This window comes from Xiphophorus maculatus, chromosome 10, assembly GCF_002775205.1.
Source record: "Xiphophorus maculatus strain JP 163 A chromosome 10, X_maculatus-5.0-male, whole genome shotgun sequence".
Lineage (NCBI taxonomy): Eukaryota > Metazoa > Chordata > Actinopteri > Cyprinodontiformes > Poeciliidae > Xiphophorus > Xiphophorus maculatus.
Genome location: NC_036452.1, coordinates 12,558,149 through 12,580,741, shown reverse-complemented (window position 1 = coordinate 12,580,741; position 22,593 = coordinate 12,558,149). Strand labels below are relative to the sequence as shown.

The window sequence follows — 22,593 nt, the reverse complement described above, 5'->3', positions numbered from 1 at the left end:
CAAATCACAAGACATAATCTAAAACTTAGACTCCAAGACTAGATGATTTTATGTACTGATTTGTAAAACTCTTAAATAGAGAAGCTTCTTTCTTCTTTCTTTCTCTTTTAAAAAAGCATAAGTAGATTTAGTTCCAACTTTTAATAAAAAGGAGAAGAACTGTTTGATTGGTAGTAAAGTGTTTCGTTTTTGGTGGAATTGAAATCAGAAACGCTCCTGCTGACATAACTGAAACAAAAGATGACATCACTGTCTTTTCTAACGTTATGCGTTAGATAAGACGCATAACGTTGTGTATTCGGAGGTTTGGGGGATTTACGCAAAGACGGAAGTAGTGAGTGTGAGTCGCCTCTAACCCTACCAAAGGAAATGTTGAAGTTCCATGTCCAAACAGGACTTTGACTGCCTGGCCTCTCTTTTATTACCTATAGACATAAAATAGTGCACGCCTAGACATGGAAGAGTATATGGCGGCTTTATTGCCCTGTGCAAACAATCCGTCAGCACATCCCCCATATTGAAACGGGCAAGATTTCTTTAGGCACAGACACAAGTGTGCATGGGGACGGAGTTTTCTGAGTGAACAACGCACTAAATTATAAATAGATACTATTATAAGCCATTTATAGCACTTGTATTTTAGTATTTGGCTTGAAAAGGAGCTCTTTGGACAGAAATTTAAAAAAAACCTGCTGATTAAAATATGAAGCAGCTACTACTAAGAGACAAACATGCTCAAAATACACGTAAACTTATATAAATTCACTTCTAAATTTGCATTATATTTTTATCTTGGAAAAAGATAAAACATATATCCTGTAAAAAAAAAAACATTAACAGTACCTATTGCTGTGATAACAATGTACTCTATTGCCAATCCATATAGCTTACCACTAGATCAAAGTGTATATATTTAGATGTTTTTCTCTCTTAGATGAAGCCGCTTAAGGAGCTACTGCTGCCATTAATTATCTACTTTTTCTTTAACATAAAGCGTATTCCTGGATCAGTGCTTCTGTGTTTTGTGTGTGTCAGCTCTATCTTCTCAAACCCCCAGTCCATCACAGCTGATGCCCACTCATACTGAGCCAGGTTAAGTCTGAGCAGGTGAGGAAGTTCCATTGTCACCACATTCATGGATGTGGGATTGCTACATAGTTAATGGCTCTATGCAGCAGGAAACTTGTATTATTTGGCATTATAAATTGAACATGACAGCAGAGTTTTATAAATAGGATTTGGAATATTTGTAACTGAATATGAAGCTGCTTATATGTTTAAATTGAATTGCCTATACCTTTCTACACAGGCATTGTTTGTCATGCAAAGTGACTTGAGAACAGTTGTTGTGAATTGGTGCTTCATAAATAAACTGAGTCGAACTTTTTCTTTTTTATTTTTTTTTTTATTTTAAAGTAGCCAGAATTGAAGTAATAACCTCTCCTTTTAACCAGAATGCTTGCTGCATAATTTTATATAGGCTAAAGATTTCTCACTGAATTGTGTAGGCTTCCTTAATAGAATGCAAGTGACTGATCAAGCAGTTTGTTTTTCAAGAGATAATTGTTTACCTTGTCAGTAAATATGTTCCTACAGTTTCACTGTTGCTGTTGTGACACTTGCATTTCTCCACTGTGTTACACATGTATACTTATTGGATGATGATGATCATACGCCTTGTCGTTTGTAAAATAATTCATTAATACTAAAAGACACATCCACTTCAGAAATATTTGTGTTGAAACCACATGGCATGTTCATTTTTGCTATTTGTGCCCAGCGAGCTCCACAAATAGCACTGAAATAAACACATAATTCTGTATTTAAAACTATTTAATGGAATTAGTTCATAGTGAAATTCTGCGTTTTATTCATCAGGAGTAACGGTCTCCTGTTGTTTTAGTCCGAGAATTTGCCACTCACAAAATGGCGGAATGCGCTCACGTATCGTTTCTCTCGGCGATCAAAGCAGTTTAATGTACTACACTTATAAATTCATACAAGAGTTTAACCCGTTATATAATTCTTTAATTTGATATTGGATTCTAAGGACCATTTTAATGTTGAACTATAAGACTTTAAAGTTTCTACCAAATATCTGCGTTGACCGTTTGTATTTACACTCAGGCTTCACACGTACTACCCAAAAAGGTCTTTCCCCAACATGTTGTGAAGCCAGAACTTTAAATACGCCACTCGTGTTTAAGTGTTTAAGCGTTACATTGTCGCTGGTTAATGTTATGGTAGATAGTGCTTTCCAACAAGTGGCTCCGCTGAAACTGGCGGCCCTCTCTTCATTTTGGGAGCATGCTGCATAAAACCGCCTAAAATGAGCTCTGGTAAGTGCTTTAAAAACTGATGTAATCCACATATTTAGAGCTGTCAGTTTTGAACTACATCTACAGAATGAACTATTAACTTTTTCATAAAATTTTTTAGTGATCTAAAGAGATCTTGTGAGAAACGAATAGGTCATCCCTGTTTGTCACTTTGAAATAAATAAAATAGGTTAATATCATTTAAATTGTTTTTGTTTGTGTAACTTTAAATGTTGCATTAACTTGATAAAAGAGCCAAAAACTTGTCTTTCATGTCTGATTTACAATTCATGGGAAACATACACTACTCATAAAAAGTTTGGGATATTTGCCTATGAGTTGAAATGCATATTAAATGTATGTCATCAAAGTTGGCCATATATTACAATGGTAATTTGAAGAATCTGAATTTACTCATTAAAACTAACATTATCAACAATAAAGCACAACAAAGAATCTCAATGTTTTCCACTTTTTATGAAGAGCTACCCTCAGGTCACTGGGGTTCAAGATTACAGTCCTATGCACAATTGTTCTCCAAGGTTGCCATAGGATTCAGGGCTTTAGAAACTGCAGGTCACAGTATTTGATATATAAATGTTTCCTGATGATGCTGGTGCGTTGTTGTCCATGAATATGAAATGTGTTGCTCATTCAGAAGCACAAGTACTGATATTACTCAAGTAGTAGCGGCTTGTCAGAGTACTATTAGCGAGGTACAGGCCAGTTCTGCATTGAATAATCACATGGCTTGTTCAGCGATAGCATGGCTGATGCATAACGTTTTCCTCGACACCCCCAACATTGTTGGCGTGAATCAGAGAACTGCAGTGAAGCCCACCGGTTTCTAATGCGCACATCTTCTAAGTCTAAAAAAAAACAAAAAACAAAAAACTTCAATTTCCTGAGGGAGTCTTCCCAAAGGGTCAATAAAGTCTAAGTCTATCTTTTTGTGAATTTAAATATTCATAGCTCAGTCAAAGCTCAGCTGTCAAAGATGTGATTTTTCTATCACATTGTTATGCAATTTGTGGTTATACATGATGGTCCATTTTAGATACCTCTATCTGGCATTGTGGGCAGGTTTACTTGCAGGTCATCTAGCATCCACACCATCCTGGGGACGGTCTGAAGTTACACTTGGGTGTTTCTTGCCTCCTTTAGCAGTTCCTGGTGTCGAGTTGTATTCCTCATCTGGTTCTACAGGGAGTTGCTCACAGTTTGGCATCTTCAGCATGGGTGTGGCCAAGGGCTTCCACTCCTGTGGGCCTTTCTTTGCCTCAACGAATAACACTTTATGACACTAAGTTCTGTAGACAGTTTTTCTCCTAGAGCATCCAGTTATAAGGCTTCCAATGGCCAGGTACGGTTCATCAATTGTTGGCTGACAGAACTGTTTAAATGCAAATAACCAAATTGACCCAGAACACATTGTGGTTGATTCATTGATGAGACACAGAAAAGCATGTTATGTAATTAAATGCTGAACAACAAACAGTTGAATAAGTGCATTAAGAAAAGCTCAAATTAAGTTCACCTGCAGCGATGATAATGCATTTTAGGTGCAGTCCGAAATTTGATCAGGAACTGGAATACCCCTCGCATTTGTGAACAGTGAATATGGAAGCCTATTTCATGAAAATAAAGAATTTATGTCTCCTAAATATGAACATGCATATAATAATTTGGACTTAATTAAGGTATTTTACAAAATAGATAGGAAAAGTAGCCTTTATTTTGGGCCTTCATATTGAGCTTTATAGTACTGACAACTGAGAGTTTTGGCAGGACAAGGATCCCAGCCACATAGAAACTAATATTGGATCAAACAAGTTAACAATAACCAGGAAACCTGCCATTTCTGCTGTTAAAATGGTCAAATATCCACCCAAATTACACCAAATGCTCGTTGAAGGCTATACATTTGAGCCTGTGTTTCAAAGTTTGATCAGTCCAAATTAATGACATTCACACTCATGATGAGTGAATATACATACCTCACTGCGACTGTGTGTTACTTTGACTTTGCACTCATCTCAAACGTCTCTCACTGTCATTTATTCTGCCCACAGAGGTCTGTCCATTCTGTGGAAAAACTTACAAAAGGTTGAAGAGTCACCTTCCACACTGCAAGGCAGCAGCGAGCTCTAAAGCACCTTCAACCACACAGGATGTTGCAGCCACTCAGAAACCTGCTTCCCATCCGGCTGCAGCGGTTTTCAAAACAACCTCAAAGGGAAAGAAGAGCGAGCAAATGTCCTCCGTGGCAACGTATCTACCATCAGAGAGGAGCAAAAAAGGTTCAGTGGCATCATTAAAACCAGTGCACGTAGCAACGCCAGATGACTTATCTTCATCAAGTATTGCATCAAACTCATCAACCTTGAAGAAGAAGAAACAGTCCCTGGGTGATCGAATCATTACAACAGCCCCGTCTACCTCCCCACCTTCTCCACTATCCTCTACTTTGTCCAAGCCAAAGAAGAAGAGTCTCCGTGCTTTGATAGAAGCAGCAAAATCTGAACATATTGCAAAGGAAACTCTAAAGGGAACCAGGTCAGCCTCAAAAGATTTAAGTCTGAGTAGAACCAGCAACCAAACAGAGACCAAAGCAGTTCCAGACTCATTTAAAGACACCAGTGTTGCTTCAGTGCTTGCAGAAACTAAAGCCAACAAAGAACCAAAGGTGAAGGATGTTCTTTTGACAACCAAATATACCGCTGACTTCCTGGACTCTAATGTGAATAAAAATAATATCAAGCACCCTGATTGGGGGACTGAGAGGTCTGTGGAGCCAGGAAGTGGTCACCAAATGAGAGTTACCCTGCAAGATGTTAAAGCCACACTAGGCAGAGCTGCCAGCCACCGGCTGTCCAGCCAGCCGACCATCCTGAGCCGCATCGCAGCAGCTGACAGCCTGAACAGCGAAATCAGGCTGGACACTGATCTCGGTCTGATCCGGCTTTCAGCTGCGAACCAAAAACACCCTGTAAACTATTTGGCAACACCCACAACTCAGTCAGATAAGCAACTCAGCAATAGAAAACAACCGAAAGAGCTGCAACTGTTTCAGAAAAACTCTAAACCAACTCAACAAGATACTGATCATCAGCCAGCTTCAGCATGTGCAAAAGTACAGCTTGGTACAAGTTCCTCCATCTTAAATGAGAGCCTGAAGGTGGACCCTCACAGAGGACTACTCTCAGTATTTGCATCCCCCCACCTGCTCTCCGGCCACCATCTCCATCCTGCTGAAACACAGAGTTTGCCTGGGATGGCTGAAGATTTCCAGCTCCTCACCGGGAAGAAAAACGTTGCTGAAAAGCCAACTGAAGGTCGGTGTTCCAGGAAGCAGGCCAGGTCTCGTTATTGAGGGTCCAACATTGAACAATAGAAACTGCATTTTAGATAACTCTACATCAGCAATTGTGCCTTCTGTGCAATTGCATCTGTAATTTTTAACTCTCTAAGCTGTTCCAAACCAGTGTCGTGAAGGAGATTTAGTTTTCCTCTTTTTATGAAACGCAGGATTGCTGACACAACGAAGTTTGGACCAAGTGAGACTGAGGGAGCTGCCCGATTGGCTGGCCAGCAAAACACCCAGTCGGCCCAGAGATGTTGTAAAAATGGTGGAGAGAGGTCAGGGCCATACACATCGATTTGCGTCACGAGTAAAATAATTAAACCTGTTGCTCAAAATATTTTTGTTTTGAAAAATGTTTGTGGAATTTCGTGTAGATAACTTTCATATCTTCTCACAGATTAGAAGAATGTTATTTTTTTTATTTGACTTCACTTTATGCAGAATGCTGTAAAACCACCTTGCAAATTAAAACAGCATATTATTTGGAGCCATTTTTTTGTTATTATCCGAAGCCACAACTGGCTCCTTGGACTTTCTAGGTCAACTGTAACTAACTTTGCCTAAAAATGATAAAGTGATTGGTTATAAATATAATAGCAAATGCATTATATTCAGTTTGTTCATGGAATAATTGCATTTAATTTCCACAACAGAATGACATTAGACATGTCTGTATTTATAATTTTTTAAAATCTATTTTTCTTGCTATTAGGTTGGAAACAACATGCTTTTTTACATCAGTTTTCACAAATTTCAGTATCCCATAGAGGAAAATGTGCCCATCAGCTTTTTGCTTGTTCCTTTCAGGCTGGTTGTGGTATTACAGACGGTACATCGATGTAAAGAAAGGCAGCGTCGGTGGACTGAGCATGCTGCTGGCAGGTTACTGTGTGCTCAGCTACATCTGGAGTTACCCCCATATAAGTGAGTGTGATCATTAGTGTCTTCTATCAGTGCCTTCTTATAAAATGTAGATGTGCTAATTCGTCCATATTCTTTTCTCCTCAGAGTTAAGTCGTTGGAGGAAATATCATTAATGCGAAACAAAGGATTTAAGACAATCGTGACTGTAGGGAAAAGCAGGAAGTATACACCTGAGTCTCGCCAACTATGAATTTGACTGGATTTATATTTAACTTGTGACTGATGTAAGAAGAGATTATTCATTTCAGCTACACATACATTTACTTTTAGTTCAACAGACTCCTATTGATCAGACAACATAAGGCAGCTGCTTGTGAATGTAGCTTAAATGAAGTAGGGAGTGCAAAGAAAGCAAATACATTTGCCATCTATACTTTCTGGCTGAAGGCAATGAAGTTTGTTTTTTGCATTTTTTTGATATGTTTTTATTAATATTTTATGTAACTGAGAAAGTTAAATAAAACCACTTTAAAACGATGAGCTGGCCTGGCATACCTGTAAAGTCTACAGTGAAGGGAATCTGTACAAAACTTGAAAACATTTTTTTTGTACAAACACAATATATGTAATAAATCCAAGGAAAATTCCTAAAGCAATTTGAATATCTAAAAATAATTTTCTTAAAAGTCATTTTGATGTGATTGAGACAGTTCACTTTTTGAGATAACGGGGTGAATTAGTTCTTGTGTTACATCGAGTTTCATCCAATCATTTTAAAGACACTGAAGCATTTGAAGCATGTGTTGTATTTGAAATAAATATATTAATAACGTATCTAAATTGTTCAAACTTTGCCATGTGAAATAATTATGTAATTTTACTGTTATGGAAAAACATAAGAATGATGTATCAGTTTTTTAAATAAGTGTAAACCAAGAAAATAATTTTGAAATCTTTTTTTTCCAAAATACTTCTTTGTGTTAAGAAATCAAGTTTAAGATCTTGTTATCTTTATACGAAAATAAGAAAAATATAAGCATAACCTGAAGGCTATCAAAGCAACCTGTGTTTCCATTACATTTCAGCAAATGGGAGAACAAGTCAAGGAGTATGCATACTTTCTAGTAGGCCAGCAGAAGGACTTCTGTACTTACAATATTAGCATGTGACAAAACTAGCTGCAGTTTTGTGACAGTTGAGTGCTTGAAATTTTGTGGGACTTTTTATGCTCACAGTCCACTAATGTTAACTGCTACGCTATGGTACTTTGATAGATATGGCTTCAAAATCACAAGATATTTTAAAACTGTGAAAGTTTTAAGCAGTAAATATGTAGAAAACCTGAAATGTGAATTTGTTTATTTTTTATCTAAGTGTGACTATTGTAAATATTATCCTGCCTCATGTCAATAAGAAAAGTGTCCAGAAATGATTTATTTTCGACAATTGTGCCTGTGGAACATACTGTTCTCCACCAGATGTCACTGTTGAGTTGTTACTAAAACCAAACAGCTCAAGTGTCATGAGGCAGGGTTTTTCCTCACTCTTTTGTGCAAATGCATGATCAGATGAAATGCAACCAATAGATTTAGACTCAATAAAGACTAACATATACCCCAAACATGCTGACCTAGTAGTACATGAACAGATTCTATTTAAATGTCAAATACATTTTCTTGCTTTTAACACTTCCCTTGCCACATGGTGTGATTATGCATGCTCAGTCCATCAGTACCAGCCTGCAAACTCTCACAGAATAGCAATGGCGGGGGGGAAACAGAAGAGGCTTCTCAGTCAGACTGGATCTGCTTTTGTTGTGTTCAAAATGAATTTATTGTTGAGTCTCCTCGCCGCTGTAGTGAACACACGTTAGCTACAAATGAGGAAATGACAGCCTTTTTTATATTTATATATATATATAACTACGTTTCCTGACGTCTGGCCTCCCAGCCAACACAATAAAAAAAATAATTTTCAGTCTTGTGTTTTCTTGTTTTCATGAAACAAAATTTGTTTGTTTTTTTATCCATACAAAATTATAAATATTTTATGTTTAACTTTTTTTTTTTGTACAAAAGCAAATACAAATCAAGTGAGATAAACCAACAGCAAGAAATAGATGAAAAAACAAACAAGAAACTGCAGTAAAGGAATGAAGGAAGAGAGAGAGAGCACAGTATGTTCCCACAAGAGCCCGTGACATGCATCCAGATATCGATGTTTCACCAGCGTTTGCTGCTCTGTCAAAGCACAACGTTACTATAGACGTATGTGATGTAGAGGCACAAAATCTCTCCTGCTGTCAAATCGAAAGTTTTCTCCGTGAGGCTGCTGTTAGAAGATGTCCGCAAGGGTTCAGGCAGATACAAGCAGGCTGCGATGGTCACTGGCACTCAAAAGGAGAAAAAAAATAAATAAAAATCCCCATCACCCTGCTGAAAAGGCCTTTTAAGTTTGCTCCAGGAGGACAGCAAGCGTATTTGTAAAAACAGGGGGATCAAAAGCAGTGCTGTCCAGAATCATTAACCTTTGGTCGTGAAAGCAGTCTCAGTGCAGGTTTGTTTTTAAAAAGGTAATTAAAAAAAAAAAAGTAAAAATTAATCATCAACTAAACATGAGTTTTAGATTTGAAATGATACAAGAACAACTTAAAATCAGGACATATAGCTTTAAAGAAAATTGTGGTTTGTTTTTATTCATCCAAAATTGATTAGATCTCAGGGGGGGTGGAGAAGACCACTCAGGTTCTGGTCATTTTTAACCTTTGCCATTTGTTTCGGGTGCAGAATAAAGCAGGAAACTTCTACTCTGGGTTTTTAAGTGATTTTAAGCTGCTGGGAATATGGTAATGCGGCTCTAATAAAGAATATCTACCATCAGGTCGGTTTAAGAAATTTTGATTGGATAAGGAGTCATAATCTTTCATGTTTTGTAAAAGCTGACTGGAATCAATCAATCAATAGAAAAACTGTAATAAAATATGGCTATAGACAGGAAGTAGGTAAGGATGATTTGTGTCTATGAACTGGCAAAGGGGCAACCTGACCAGAGCTGACTATTCTGCTTCCAAATGTATTTTTGGTTGTATTACTGAGGGAAAGTAGAGGAAATTGGAGAACTGCTTGTGAACGAGTGAAATGTGAAAACATGAAGCAAATAATGAGGCAAGCTACCTGAAAACAGTCATAACCGCAGTGTGGAAATGCAGATAAAACACACACAAACATCCTGACAGCATAAGAAAAAAACATAGGCAGATATGATCAATGTATAACTGCATCCAGAAGGCAGGCTTTTAAACTGGTGAACACATAAACAACTAATAAAAGAACAACCAACAACAGAACAGGAAAAATATATATATATCAACACATCTTCCTCAGTCTGAGGATGTATCTTCACTTGTTTTGAATGCTAACAAAAAGTGTCTGAGTGGAAGGTTTGAACTGTGTTTGAGTCAGGATTTGAAAACCACTAAGGTACAGAAGAGGCTTGATAGAAATATACTTAAAACTAAAACTGAGTACAGTAACACCAGTTGACAAGTTTGATGGATTTCTTTTAGTGTGATTCAGAGGTTCTTCTTAGAGGCAGCTGAAAGCAGGGGAACAAAAGGGAATTTGGTTCTGCTCCTAAAGTTCACATACAAGTACATCTCAATAAGTCAGAATATCACTGGAAAGTGGGTGTATTTCAGTCATTCAGTTCAAAAACTGACACATACATAGATTCATTGCACACAAAGTGATATATTTCAAGTGTTTATTTCAGATAATTTTGATTGTTTTGACATACAGCTAATGGAAACCCTTTCTTAGAGAGTGTGAATTTTAGATGAGACCAATAAAAACCCAGTCATGGGGAAGACTGCTGACTTCAGAATGGCATGTCACAAAAACTAATTTCTAAAGAAGCTGGCTGTCAAAAGTTCTGAATACATGCATATTAATGAAAGGTTTAGTGGAAGAAAAAAAGTACAGTAAAATGTGAAGGAATCACAGCAACTTTGAGAAGACAATGGACAGTGGCTGCAGTCGCTGCTTCAAGAACCACCAGAGAAACTGACATCTGAGTTTTTATTTGATGTAAACCATAATCATCAAAATAACATAAATACTTAAAATATATCACTTTATGTGCAATGAATGTATATATAGGTTTTACTTTTTCAGTTTAATTGCTAAGTTAAATTAACAGATGCACTTTAGTGCTGGTTAGCAATGTGGGTCTAACGTTTGTACCCTGAAAATATGGTGTGTTCAGTGCAAATTTCTACATCAACCTGTCTCTATACTGAGGTTATCTCAAAGGGAAACTTAACACAGAAACACTGTGCTCAAGCTTGTAAGGAATTATGAACACGGGGAGTAATTATTTATGAATAGAACTTCTTTTTGTAAACACTCTTTATATAAAAACCTAGAGTCAGGCACAGAGCCGCCACCTCCTTGTCATCCGCCCATGTGTTTGGGGGGAAAATTAAATGGCACAAGCTGTTAAATGTGTGAAGATAGGAACGCTCCTGCATTCAAACGTTTCAAATAAAGATTTTTAAATCAACACACGATATTTTTTTCTTCTTCTTTTTTTTTTTTTTTGCATCTGTTAATCTGCTTCATTGCACACATTCCCGGATCGTTTTAAGTGCCCGACTACACCTTTGATGCTTCGCAGACGTAATGCCTCAAAAACCTTCCAACGCAAACTACACAAATGCTACATGGCTGCGTGTCACTAGAGTAAACCTTTCTCCATACTGGAGTTTGACAAAAAAAATAAAAATAAAATAAAATACACATGTACCTACAAACAAAACAGAAATCATACATATTAGGGATGATATGGAGAATCAGTCTCAACATTCGAGGATGCTGTTGACTGCCGCCTCTAACGCAGAATCTGTGTCCGGGTGAGGGGGTGAGGTGAGCTGGGGCGAGTACTGAGGCTCGGATGAGAGGTGGGCCGACACCTGGGAGTGAGTCTGTCCTCCTGCAGCTGCTGCAAAAGGTGAGTGTTTACCTTGCGTGAAACTGTTGGCAGAGTCAGGGCTGTTGCCGGCGCTGCCCAACGCGAAGCTCTGCTGTGGTCTCTTCAGTTCCAAAACCTTCTGGTTTTCTAGGTGTGGCGGGTGGAGTCTGTCTGTGGGAAGTGCTCCCGCAACCCCGCCCCCTCCCGGGTCTCCAAACTCGGGCTGGAAGTCTGTTCTGTGCTCTGGCTCCACAGAGCCTTGTTCTGACTGATCACAAGTGTTCTCCGACGGAGAGGGAAGGGGATCTTGGAAAACTTTGGATTTCATTCCACAGCAGAATTCCTCAAGGAAGCCATCTTGGAACAAAACAGACGAAAGTGGGGGTTACATAGAATCATTTTCTTGAAAAGTACAAGGGGTAAATTCAGATGTTTTTCCAAGTGTGGTTCTGCTAAAAGGTAAGCAGTTAATATCCTGCTTGCAATACTGCCACCTTCCTAAGTCATTTTTTTGGCCTACAAGATGTTTAAAAAAAAATCCCGTTAGACAAAAAACGACTTTAAAACTCTTGGCATCTTCATTTAACTGGTTGGTGCTGGAGGCTGAAACTAACAACTAGTCTGACGGGAAACGACACAAAAGCAGTCTTGTTCCACCATAAAAAAAATGTTCAGTCTCAAAAATCTCACATCTGTTTATGTTAAAACTTCAATGCATTTCCTCTACAACTGAAAAATTACAATAAAAAAAATAGCAACACAAATACAATTATTTTTAAGGCATTCTGTCGCAATCTGAAAGTTTTAAAATTGGAATTAATGGAAATCAGGGAGTTTCAAGGTGATTGCTTGGTTCTAATAAACACTTTGCAGAGCAATGTTTGACCAACTTTGGTGTGGAGTCAGATGCATTTTTACCCAGCCTGACTGAACATTTCCCTGAGGAATAAAAGTTGAACAGAGGGAGATAAGAGGTCTTCTGTCTGATCCTCATAACCCTTTACGCCATCTGAGCTTTAATCCTTAAGGGAAAAGTTAATCTGATCTACATGGAAATGCTTCAGAATCCATGAAGGAATCTGTCGAAGGTTACTTGCTCAGAATAAGGTTCACTAAAGCTGACAAGTCACTTTAAAACTTGCTTCTTATGTTGATCCAAGTTGTTCACTACTGTTCACCTTCTAGCCTCACTCTTATTGATCCCAAGTGATCTGGATGTTCACTAACCAGAAAATAATAGCCTACCTTTTGTAATCCTGTAATTTTTTTAATAGACTAGTACAATTATTAAAAAAAGAAATGAACTTCTGGGTATGTATTGTAAAGGCTCATAAAACAGCGTTTACATATGACATTATGACTTTTTTACACTGGAAGTACCTAGGAGTCATTTTTGTCTCAGTTGTCAGCTTCAGCATCCCAGAACAATTAATCTGGATTTGCACAAAATGAAGACCCAAAGAGATTTATCTGCTGTAGGTAAAACACATTAACTGCTTAACCCTCAACTCTAATCACAACTGATTTCAAAAATGTTCCATTTAATCTTGAAATGACCATACTACATTTTCTGGTTTTTAAGTGTCTACCTGGATCCACTAGCACCATGCGTTTGTCCTGTGTCAGGTTGCTGCGCTCCTCTTGGTTGAAGGTCCTGTCGATCATCACCATTTCTGATGAAGGGCTGGAACGCTGCAAACAAAAGAGGCCAAATGAGTTTTAGAAACTGAATTTGATTTGGAAAAAATCCAAAGCTAAGCTAAAAGACCTCAATTGACCTCTAAATTCATCAGTTCTGTAAATATAACCAATGTCCAAGGAAGCACAATAATAAGGTGTGCAGAAAATCAGAGGGACACAAAATCCCAAAAAATCTTTGATACTTCACAAACAATAATATCAATTCAATAAGTTCAATAAAAACACACAACTAAATAATGCCTGTGCTCAGCTTTTATTTGTCTTAAATCCAGCTCAATAACAAATTTGCGCATGTTCTTACTTCAGCCTCCACCATCAGCAGTCGTCTGTATTTATTGACCATGGTCTGGGTCTTTGTCACCACCTGCGTCGCAACGTCCTCGAACTCGTCATCCACTGGGAATTTTCAAGCACATAGTTCAGAGCTAGTCTCGCTCTTCCTTGCCGACATGAAGTGAAATCTGTTTTTTTAACAACTTTACCTTGTGAGAACTCGTTCTGGCATGGCGGAGCGCCCTGGAACACATGATAAGGGAGTAGTCTTTGCAACGCGTCTTCAACTGATGTGAACTTTCGTCGATTTGGGTTCTGAACTCCAGCATGATCCCTCCTCAGCTGATGAAGAACCCTTTTGAATTTGGGAAAAAAATACAAACTTCAGACACCAACTAACCACTGAACTCTTAATAAAACCTGCATATCACAGCATGTGAAAACTCACTGTTCTGTCCTTGTTAGCCTTTTCTATGAAGACAAAAAAAAAATCATGCATGTGTTGTTACATTATCTCTACATTAAGATTAAAGACATTTATATAAAATCACTATTGAACATACCTCAGAGTTTAGCGTTAAATCTTGTGTTATGGTTTTCAGGGCTAAGATAGACAAATAAAGAAATGAGTTCAAATTTTAACAGATATAACTTCAAAATGTATTAAAAAAATAACGCCATAACACAGATAGTTGTAATTACCATGGATGTTGCTGGCCTGCGCCTGTTTGAATGCAGGTGATAAGGAATTCTGCAGAGAAAAGTCGGGTTCATCAAATAAGAGTTAAAAACAAAGAGAAAATAACTGATATTTGACAACTGTACCTGTCTAAAATCTTTTTGTTCCTGTGTCACATTGCTGGGTAAAGGAGACAGAGAAGTGCAGTTCTGGGTTTGAGTCACTAGAAGGCGCTGCACTGGGCAAGAGGATGCCTGGCCTTGACCTCCTATCGAACCGACCAGCGTCAGACGCCCAGGAGCGCAGGATGTTTGTACGGGTGTGGAACTTGCACAGGAAACTCCCGTCCACGTCTGAGTTACGGTCCCTACAACCTGAGTCCCACTTACTACTCCCTGATTTAGGATTAGCTGACTTCCTGGTGCAGAGAAGTTCTGCCCTGGTGCAATCTGCACTGTGGGTTGGTTGGCAATTAGGGTGCTTGAGCTGGGATTGGCAGAGCCATTGTGGATGGCGTTGGACGGAGTAAGCGTCAAGGAGTTGGGTAGTAAGAATTGTCCTTGTGATATATTTGTCTGGGCCTGCATTTGTTGCTGGTCCATTGGTGGTTGCACAACTACTGAACCATTAGCTGTATACTGTCCTCCAGGAGTAACAGTGTTAGCGTTCACAACATTACTCAGGGTAGAGGGAGTGGGCTGAAGACCAAGGCTGAAGACAGTCTGAGACGCAGCTTGAGAGGGTTTAGGCTGGATTGGTCTAACGATAGCCTGGGTCCCTCCAGGTCCTCTCTGAATGATGATGTTTTGAAGGGGGATGTTTTTGAAAGGTAAGCCCACCTGCCCTTGGGTTGGGGCAAAGACCTGCGCCCCTGCTGCAGTCACTGCTGGAGCAACAGGCACTCCTGGCCTTAGAACAATCTGAGGAGTTCTTTCCAAGCTGCTCAGAGTCATTACACCTCCACTTGCCCCAAACGAGCCCAAGACCTGGATATGCTGGGTAGAGCCATTGGCCAGTGGAGGTACTCCTTGCAGTACCTGGCCTGCTGGGAATGCAGCTGTCGCAGTGGTTACTACACCCACTCCTCCTCCATAACCCCCAGAGACCAGCTGGGAGGAGAAGGGAACTGGAGCTTGCACGAGATTTGGAGCTGGCTGGCAGTCCAACATGGCCTCCTGGGCCAAAGTCTGCTCCGTAATGTCAGCTTCCAATAGAGACTTCTGGAGAATGTCAAACGGCTGATCCTCTGCACCAAGGTCCACCCCTTCAGGGGAGCTCCCATCCTCAATAAAAGAGAGGCTACTAGAGAGGTGGAGGCCTCCTCCAGCTGGATCCTCCACAAATTCACCCATCGAAGAAGAGCCATCCTTGAGGCCAGTGTTGCAGCCAGTCTGAAGGAAACATTAAAAGTGTTGGTATTATTGTATATTTAACTTTAAAGACCTTTTATTTATTCCTGAACTATCTGTTAAAAATATTTGTCTTGTACAAGACAATTCTGAACTAGAAAGAAAATTGGTATTTGAAGATTTGTCATCAATAAAGATTATCAATGAAGCTAAATCATGGCTTGTATGTATGGTGCAAGAGAATTTTCAAGCACATAGTTAAAACCTGATAATTAATTGCAATGTAAGGCCACAAAATTCATTCTTTCAACTGCAACCACTTTTATAATTCTTGTTTGAATTATGATTGTATTTTACGTAGGTGCAAGTATATACTCACTGTCTCGTTAGCGAAAAAAGATCCATCTGACCCATAAGCTGCATTTGCCACGTCATCTTCTCCAATCTATTGAAAAAAAACAACACTTAAATTACCAATCTGCTGATTTTTTAAAAATATGTAAATAATTGCAAATGCCACTTACAGACTTGCTATTACTGCCGTGGAGATAATCGTTCAATGCTTCCACATCTCTGAAAATGGTGAAGAAGGGAAACTTACAACAGGCAAAATTAAATTGTTTACATTTGTGAATCACATAATGATTGCTGAAAACTTTTTTTTCAAAAATCTTGTTAGGGCTTTAGGTTAACTACATTAATTTGAGAGATCAATATTAACTTTAGAAACTTTAGTGTAAACATTTGTGCACTGATTTTGCATCACTTTAGGAAGGAAAAACAGGTGTTTCTTTTACCCTAAAATATCCAGAAGACGGCGATCGTCGTCATCATCCATGACACCTGAAATGGTATTGAGTAAAAACGTGAGGACTTTTTTATGTCGGTATGTGTATACTGGAAGATCTGTCACATACTAGTCACTTCTCATTCCTCTGAGGGTTTGCATAACCTAATCACAGAGTTGAATGACATGATCATTTGTGGCTTTTGACTTTTTATGTGGATCATTCATTTTTCAAGGTGAAATGATTACAAAATTAACAACTGCAATGATGTATGAGCCAAAATTACGTGCACCACCTTGAATTACTGGAGTTTCTTTAATTCACACAGTATACAAAATATGCAAACAGGCATAGATGGACACACAATCTCAATATTATTTGTTTAAATGTTCCTTAGCAAGTTGCACCTCCAACACATGCATCTATAAAATAACAAGCGTGTTTGAATTATGGTTGTTTTATACTTAGGTAGAAATAAATGTTCTCCCAGATATGAAACCACTCTTCTTGGCAGAACTAACAGAGTTAATTTAAATTGTGTCCTGGTTAAATAGAAATGAACATTATGAACATTTTAAATTTCAATGTTGGAATTAATCTCTATTACTCAACTTTACTATCTCAGTTCCTCAAGTCCAGATATGGTGTAGAGGAAGTGAAACACTGTCCAATTAGGTATTTAGGGTGTCAAAGCAGAGCACTTGAGAAGTGATATACTATCAAACATTGTATTTAAACAGTCTTTTGTGGCTGCAATATTGCACATAAAATTAGCATTGGCATGGCGATTGTAATTTAGTACATTGTTGCGCTCTTTTGATAAGACTGATGGAAGTTTTGGTAGAGACTGTCATAGCTTATTGATAACCTGAAATATCCCTTTGTAAACAAGATTTGATGTGTTTAGCATTTTAGTCCTGATGAAACAAAACTGTATAAAGTTTGACCTACCTAAATGTTAATTTTAGCCCTCTATGGCATGACTTTTTATTTTTGTGGGGAAGAAATATTTTCCTGCATTCTTTGGGAGCTTGGTGGTCCCTAATTACATGTCAATCATAAAATCGGACTCTGACACCTCCTGGAACCAGATTTGGGTTTGTTGCCTCAGGGTAACATTGGTCTAGAACACCAAGATTGTCTACACTGATTATGAGAAATGAAATACAAATCAAACAAAAACTATATTCATAAAAGAACTATTTTTTGGACAAAAATATGTCAAAAATCATGCCCCCCAAAAAATAAAATAAAGGAGCAATGTGAGGTACAGCTATGTGGTTTGTTGCCTGAGGGCAACGCCATGCCATAGAGGGTTAGAGGACACTGACGAACTACGGAGCTTTGTTCATCAGCTTTGAGTAAAGCACCAGTACCACTGGAAGCAAAACACCAACTGCATGATATTACCACAACAGCCCAAGGTTAGAAAGACTCATCTTGACTTGATCAAACATCTTGTCCCGTCATTGTGTTCACATAAGTTATTCTTTATATTGTCTGACAATATAACTTCTCTCCAGAAAACGTTTTGGTTGTGCATATAGGTAGCTGTAAATTTCAGTCAAACTTCAAAGTGTTGATTTTGGAAACAGGGGCTTTCCCTACCTGTCAATCTGCATTTCTCTTTTCACCGTGGACGGTAACACTGGTGTTTAAGAAGATTCCACTTCTATCTAGGCTTCAGCCTTGGTGATTTCTTAGTAAAAAATGTGGGCCTTCTTCCAGAACATGGTAATCAAAATACTATTTTGTACAACTATTTGAACTGATAGTCATATCAGTTTTCTGAATCCATATAAATCTACAGCTCTCTTTTCTGGGTCGTCACTGAGTTTCTTGAACCTTACCATTGAATTAACCCCTTAACTGTCATGATGACACTGGTGTCCTCCTAGACCAATTATTGACTTGCGTTTAAGTGTTTTGAGAGTGGCAGTTATGGGGTTTTAAACATTGCTTAATCTAATGAGTGCCATACTGAGGCTTTGCCACATTAAAATACATTCTAGAACCATTAGGACCACTCAAAAAGAATTCAGGCTAAATAACGTATGTACATATTGGTATATGTATGTATCATTTTGACTCAGTTTGGACAAGTAATAACCTGTTTTCATAGTAGCCATTTGTTGTAGGAACATTCCACCATGAAAGAATGGTCACAATAAACCTTTAAAAGCCCAGAGTAAATATAACAGTCATGCTGATGTTCTGTACAGTGTGATGATGATAGTAGGGGCATGTAACTCACAAGATGTCCAGCAGGAAGCATGGATTCAGTCATGTAACAGCCTTATTCTCTTGTAACAGGCTGGGCTGCAGGGTGAAAAACTGTTTTTAGTAAATTTGCAAGGTCGTTGGCCAGGGCTATTGCAAATAGTGAGTATGGTAACCTGTAACACACATTTAGAGGGTGAAATAAGGCAGTGGAAGGGGACATTTGTCATTCAGTACACAAGTGAAGAACAGGAAGGCTTTCACCACTCCTACAAATGCTTTTGACACACAAACTCCCTCCCATTACTCTTCTCTGCTGCCCTTCACTGATTATAACTTGTGCTTGCAGTGTAAAAACTTACATTCAGATGCAAATGCTGGCTTATATAATATACACATTATATAGAGATTTGTATTTCAATGTCCAGCTGAATGGCTTTATGTATCAGCCAGAATTGGTGTGCTGTAATATTTGGAGTATTTGACTAATACTCTGTAAAAGAACTCTGTAAAAGAGTGTCAGGAAAACAAACCCCCTGTAGCACTGTGGAAAAAGCAGTGAAAGACTTTATTCTGATCAGTTATTGTAAGAGTTTGGTCATTGCGTGGGCATGTGTGGAAGCAACTGCGGCACTACAAAATGGCTGCACCACACCATGGGGCTGTCTTTGTAGCCGCACCATGCTCAGCCACCATCTTTGATTCTGGGTGAACAAAGACCGAGTGGGAAACTGTACCAAAAACTAAGAATTGTGAGTGAATACAAGAAAAAAAGGCACGCCAAAGTTAAGCTTTTATCCCTCTAGACAACTTCGATTATTTTGTTGCTAAATGGCGACGATTATAGCATAGAAACGGAAATCAAACACTTAAAGGGCTATACATTAGATATTATTAATTTACTAGATTTAAATATGGGAAGCTAGTGAGAAAAAACGGTAATATTTTATACTTAAAGCAAATTATAAGGTTAACGGCTGTCTCTGCTCTTATGTTTAACCAAAATTAAGCTAGGGTCATAAAAACAAGATGAGGTTGGAAGTCAATTTCCAGTTAAAAACAACAATTGTTGTTGCCACACTTAACTAAATATTTTTGATTCAGGTGTTGGAACAGGTTTTGAAACGAAAGTTAACAACTACGAGCATTCCTATGCGGACTTTGTAACGTTTTGTTGTAGTCTAGTGCTGATTATTTCCGAAAATCCGTCCTAGCATGTAGGTAACCCCGCAGAAGAAGAAAAAAAAACAGCTTTGAGTCCGAGCTCCTTTGGCTGTTGTTTAAACGCTGGTGTTTTTAAATAAAGCGGTTGCTGAGCAGTTGAGTTTGTAGGTTTAAATCTCTCCCCCCGCGCCAAAATAAACCGAATCGAGAAAAAGATAATCGCATTGAAGCAGGACAAAACGCCCGTTCGTCTCTGACGCATTTTCTTTCCCTGCTCCTGGAAGGGGAAGCCTTCATTTGCCCTCGATGCTTGGCTCACCCGCCAGCACGGGGGGTAAAAAAAAAAAAAAAAAAACACAACACCGTCACTTTTGTGCCGAGCGGAGAGGTTTATTTTCGGGCGTTAGAGCAGGTTTCTCCCCCCCCGGTTGGGTCGCTCTTCAGTCGCGGACGCCGCATTTTCAGCTTCAACCCTCGGCCTGTTCTTGCTGTCAGGTTAGCTAGCCACAATGTCGTCGACGCCTGTTTTGAAACCGTCAGCTGGAATCCGCTGGAAAGGCTAAAGGACTAAACCGCGTCGAGCCATAAATATTTATCCCGATTAGCATAACATAAAGACGACTGAAAAGAGGCAAACCCTTTACTCCTGTCTCACTCCTCTTGAAACCCAATATCTCCATTTGGCAACTTTTAATTTGCTCCCCCCTCCTTCTCCTCCTCCTCCTTCTTCTCCCTCTCCCACTCATATATTTTTCTCACTGTCCCTGTTCTGTCTCGGATAGATTTTTCTCTCCGCTCAAACTCTCTTCCCTCCCTGAAGGAAGGGAGGAAGGAGCCTGTGTGTGTTTTTTCCTTGAAATTTTTATCACAAAATTATAATACACTCAAAGGGGAACTCACCGTCATGAAAAAGCAGTGTCTTGTCAACGGGGTTTCCTCGCCATCGCCGCACGGGTCGCTGGGGTAATGCATGCAGCGAAATCAGCGGAGCTCAACGACACCAAACGACCCCACATATTTCTACGGGAAATATACAAACACTGATAATTTATTTATAAAAAGTAATGTTGCATCAAGTTGCATTTTATATATCATATAATATCTTTTCATACGCCACTGAATAAAATACATATAGTTTATCATGACCAACAGTAGAGGGCGGTCCTGTGTTTACCACACCTTGACGTTTCTCAGGTATGAACATGTGATCCAGCTTCAGCAAAACCAGGTCAAATTTAAAGTTTTATTTTCATTTAATATCTCCCATTATTTAGGCTATTTAATGTTTGGTTTAAAAACACACACGCACACACAAACAAAGGGTTATTGTGTCCAACTATAAGATTATAAAATAGCTGAAGATGTAAAAAATTGCATATTCAATGCAGTTAGAAAGTACTATATTTATCTCAAAGGGAAATTAAATATTGTTATAACTTATATAGTCCAAGTATCTTCAAAGAGTCACGGAAGGGTTCTCCAGTAGCAGTCAGTGTTGCAACGAATATCAAGAAGCATATGACTGAAATATGTTGCTGTATGACAGCAACAGCTCAGCTCAACAGCACTGCTAATCCATTGTATCTGCTTTTGCTTTTCTTCTTTAAATTTATGTCTGACCATATAGTTAGAAAGCTGGTTACATAACTGTTGAGGTCAGGGATATGATATGATCCTTACCCATTATGGAAGTGAAGGTTTGAACTTCCTCTTTCTATATCTGCTCTTTGATCCTTCTCTGCCTCCATGAAGCCTTCTTTTCAACCCCTCTGGGATTTGGGTTGTAGTTCAGGTATTTGAGCTTTTGAGATACTAATCAGTTGCTCCCAGATGAAAAAGTAATACCTTGTTCCCAAGGTTACGCATCATAACAACTGTCAAAAATTAAAATAGTGACAGCAAAAATTCTAGCTGCACATCATCCAAACCAAAGAGAATGGTGATCATGTCAACGCAATCTTTCAAACAAAGAAGTTATTAATAAAAGTCTATAAAAAGAACAAATCAGAACTAATCTGAAATAGCTTCTCTAACATCCTGGCAATATTACAACATTATTAAAATGACTCTTCCTCTCTCTCATTTTCTCTCTTTCTCTCTCTATTTATATAATTTTCTGTAACATACAACAAGTTTTATAACTTTAGAAACATTTTCAGGCAATATTTATGGTGCATTGAACTCTGGTAAATTCTGACAAGAGGTAATTTAATTCTTGCCCTGAAATTACATTGTAAAGCTAAGGGTGTCAGTACTTTGGCCTGAAAACACAAAATTAAGTCACATGACCTAACTGAGGCGACATCACACAGGGGTGTTGTCAGCATAATATATGAAGCTAAGTTTACAGTGTTTTTAATCAATCTCTTTATTTACTCATTTTAACAAATTTCATCATTAATTTACAAAAACATTCTCAGCAACAGCTTTTTTTATCTTTAGATGCAGATAAGATGCTTCAGATGACGTCTCAGTTTCAAGAGTTACTTATCAGAAGGGGTATCAGGAGTGATATGTACTTGATATATCACTGTCAATTGGCGGCTCACCAAGCTCTGACTATTGTGTTGATTCAAAAATTAAACTAAAGCGCAGAGAAAAGTTAAAACAGTTATGAATTAATTGGGTTTAATACAATTTAAAAATGTATATTTATGGTAACTGATACTCTTTTGGTTAAATAGCCTTAGGGCGACCCATAAATTTGCCCTGGTCAATGATCCTTGTTGCTTGTGTCACTTTTTCCTTTCTGTCAACTTTTCATTAATGTGGTCTCAGCTCTAAGTGAATAACCAGATTTTTTAACGTGTACCTTTTGTGACTTACCCTGTCAATGTCTGTCTGTTTGACAACTGTTAAGTCAGTGGTCTTTCCCATGATTATGGAGGACATAACATAACATTTC

General features: G+C 38.4%; 2 protein-coding genes across 4 annotated transcripts; one reads left to right on the top strand and one right to left on the bottom strand.

The window, feature by feature from the left end:
- The first annotated feature begins 1,806 nt into the window (after positions 1 to 1,806).
- Positions 1,807 to 9,154, top strand: c10h17orf80 (chromosome 10 C17orf80 homolog). Its single transcript, XM_023340738.1, has 5 exons — positions 1,807 to 2,339; positions 4,391 to 5,653; positions 5,847 to 5,957; positions 6,490 to 6,606; positions 6,691 to 9,154. Exons 1-5 carry the CDS (start codon positions 2,330 to 2,332, stop codon positions 6,717 to 6,719), a joined length of 1,530 nt encoding a protein of 509 aa, XP_023196506.1. The 5' UTR covers positions 1,807 to 2,329; the 3' UTR covers positions 6,720 to 9,154.
- On the bottom strand, positions 8,351 to 20,689 carry bicral (BRD4 interacting chromatin remodeling complex associated protein like). Of its 3 annotated transcripts, none has more exons than XM_023340736.1 (13): positions 20,589 to 20,689; positions 18,559 to 18,623; positions 16,314 to 16,359; positions 16,041 to 16,089; positions 15,896 to 15,961; positions 14,314 to 15,558; positions 14,191 to 14,239; positions 14,052 to 14,092; positions 13,937 to 13,959; positions 13,698 to 13,843; positions 13,517 to 13,611; positions 13,104 to 13,206; positions 8,351 to 11,871 (listed from the first exon to the last, which is right to left on the bottom strand). In XM_023340736.1, the coding sequence occupies exons 3-13, from the start codon at positions 16,352 to 16,354 to the stop codon at positions 11,402 to 11,404; spliced, it is 2,328 nt and encodes a 775-aa protein (XP_023196504.1). In that variant the 5' UTR covers positions 16,355 to 16,359; positions 18,559 to 18,623; positions 20,589 to 20,689; the 3' UTR covers positions 8,351 to 11,401. The 3 variants fall into 3 exon arrangements, with proteins under 3 accessions (XP_023196504.1, XP_023196505.1, XP_005794871.1); XM_023340737.1 differs by lacking the exon at positions 20,589 to 20,689 and adding an exon at positions 20,326 to 20,390; XM_005794814.3 differs by lacking the exon at positions 20,589 to 20,689 and adding an exon at positions 18,712 to 20,042.
- Between the last annotated feature and the right edge of the window lie 1,904 nt (positions 20,690 to 22,593).

Coding starts and splice junctions, on each gene's coding strand:
- c10h17orf80 (XM_023340738.1), top strand. Junction 5,958..6,489: donor TGTAAAAATGGTGGAGAGAG/GTCAGGGCCATA, acceptor TGTTCCTTTCAG/GCTGGTTGTGGTATTACAGA. Junction 6,607..6,690: donor CTGGAGTTACCCCCATATAA/GTGAGTGTGATC, acceptor TTTTCTCCTCAG/AGTTAAGTCGTTGGAGGAAA.
- bicral (XM_023340736.1), bottom strand. CDS start 16,354: ATGGATGATGACGACGATCGCCGTCTTCTGGATATTTTAGG. Junction 14,093..14,190: donor GCAGGCCAGCAACATCCATG/GTAATTACAACT, acceptor TGTCTATCTTAG/CCCTGAAAACCATAACACAA. Junction 13,207..13,516: donor TGCTGATGGTGGAGGCTGAA/GTAAGAACATGC, acceptor TTTTGTTTGCAG/CGTTCCAGCCCTTCATCAGA.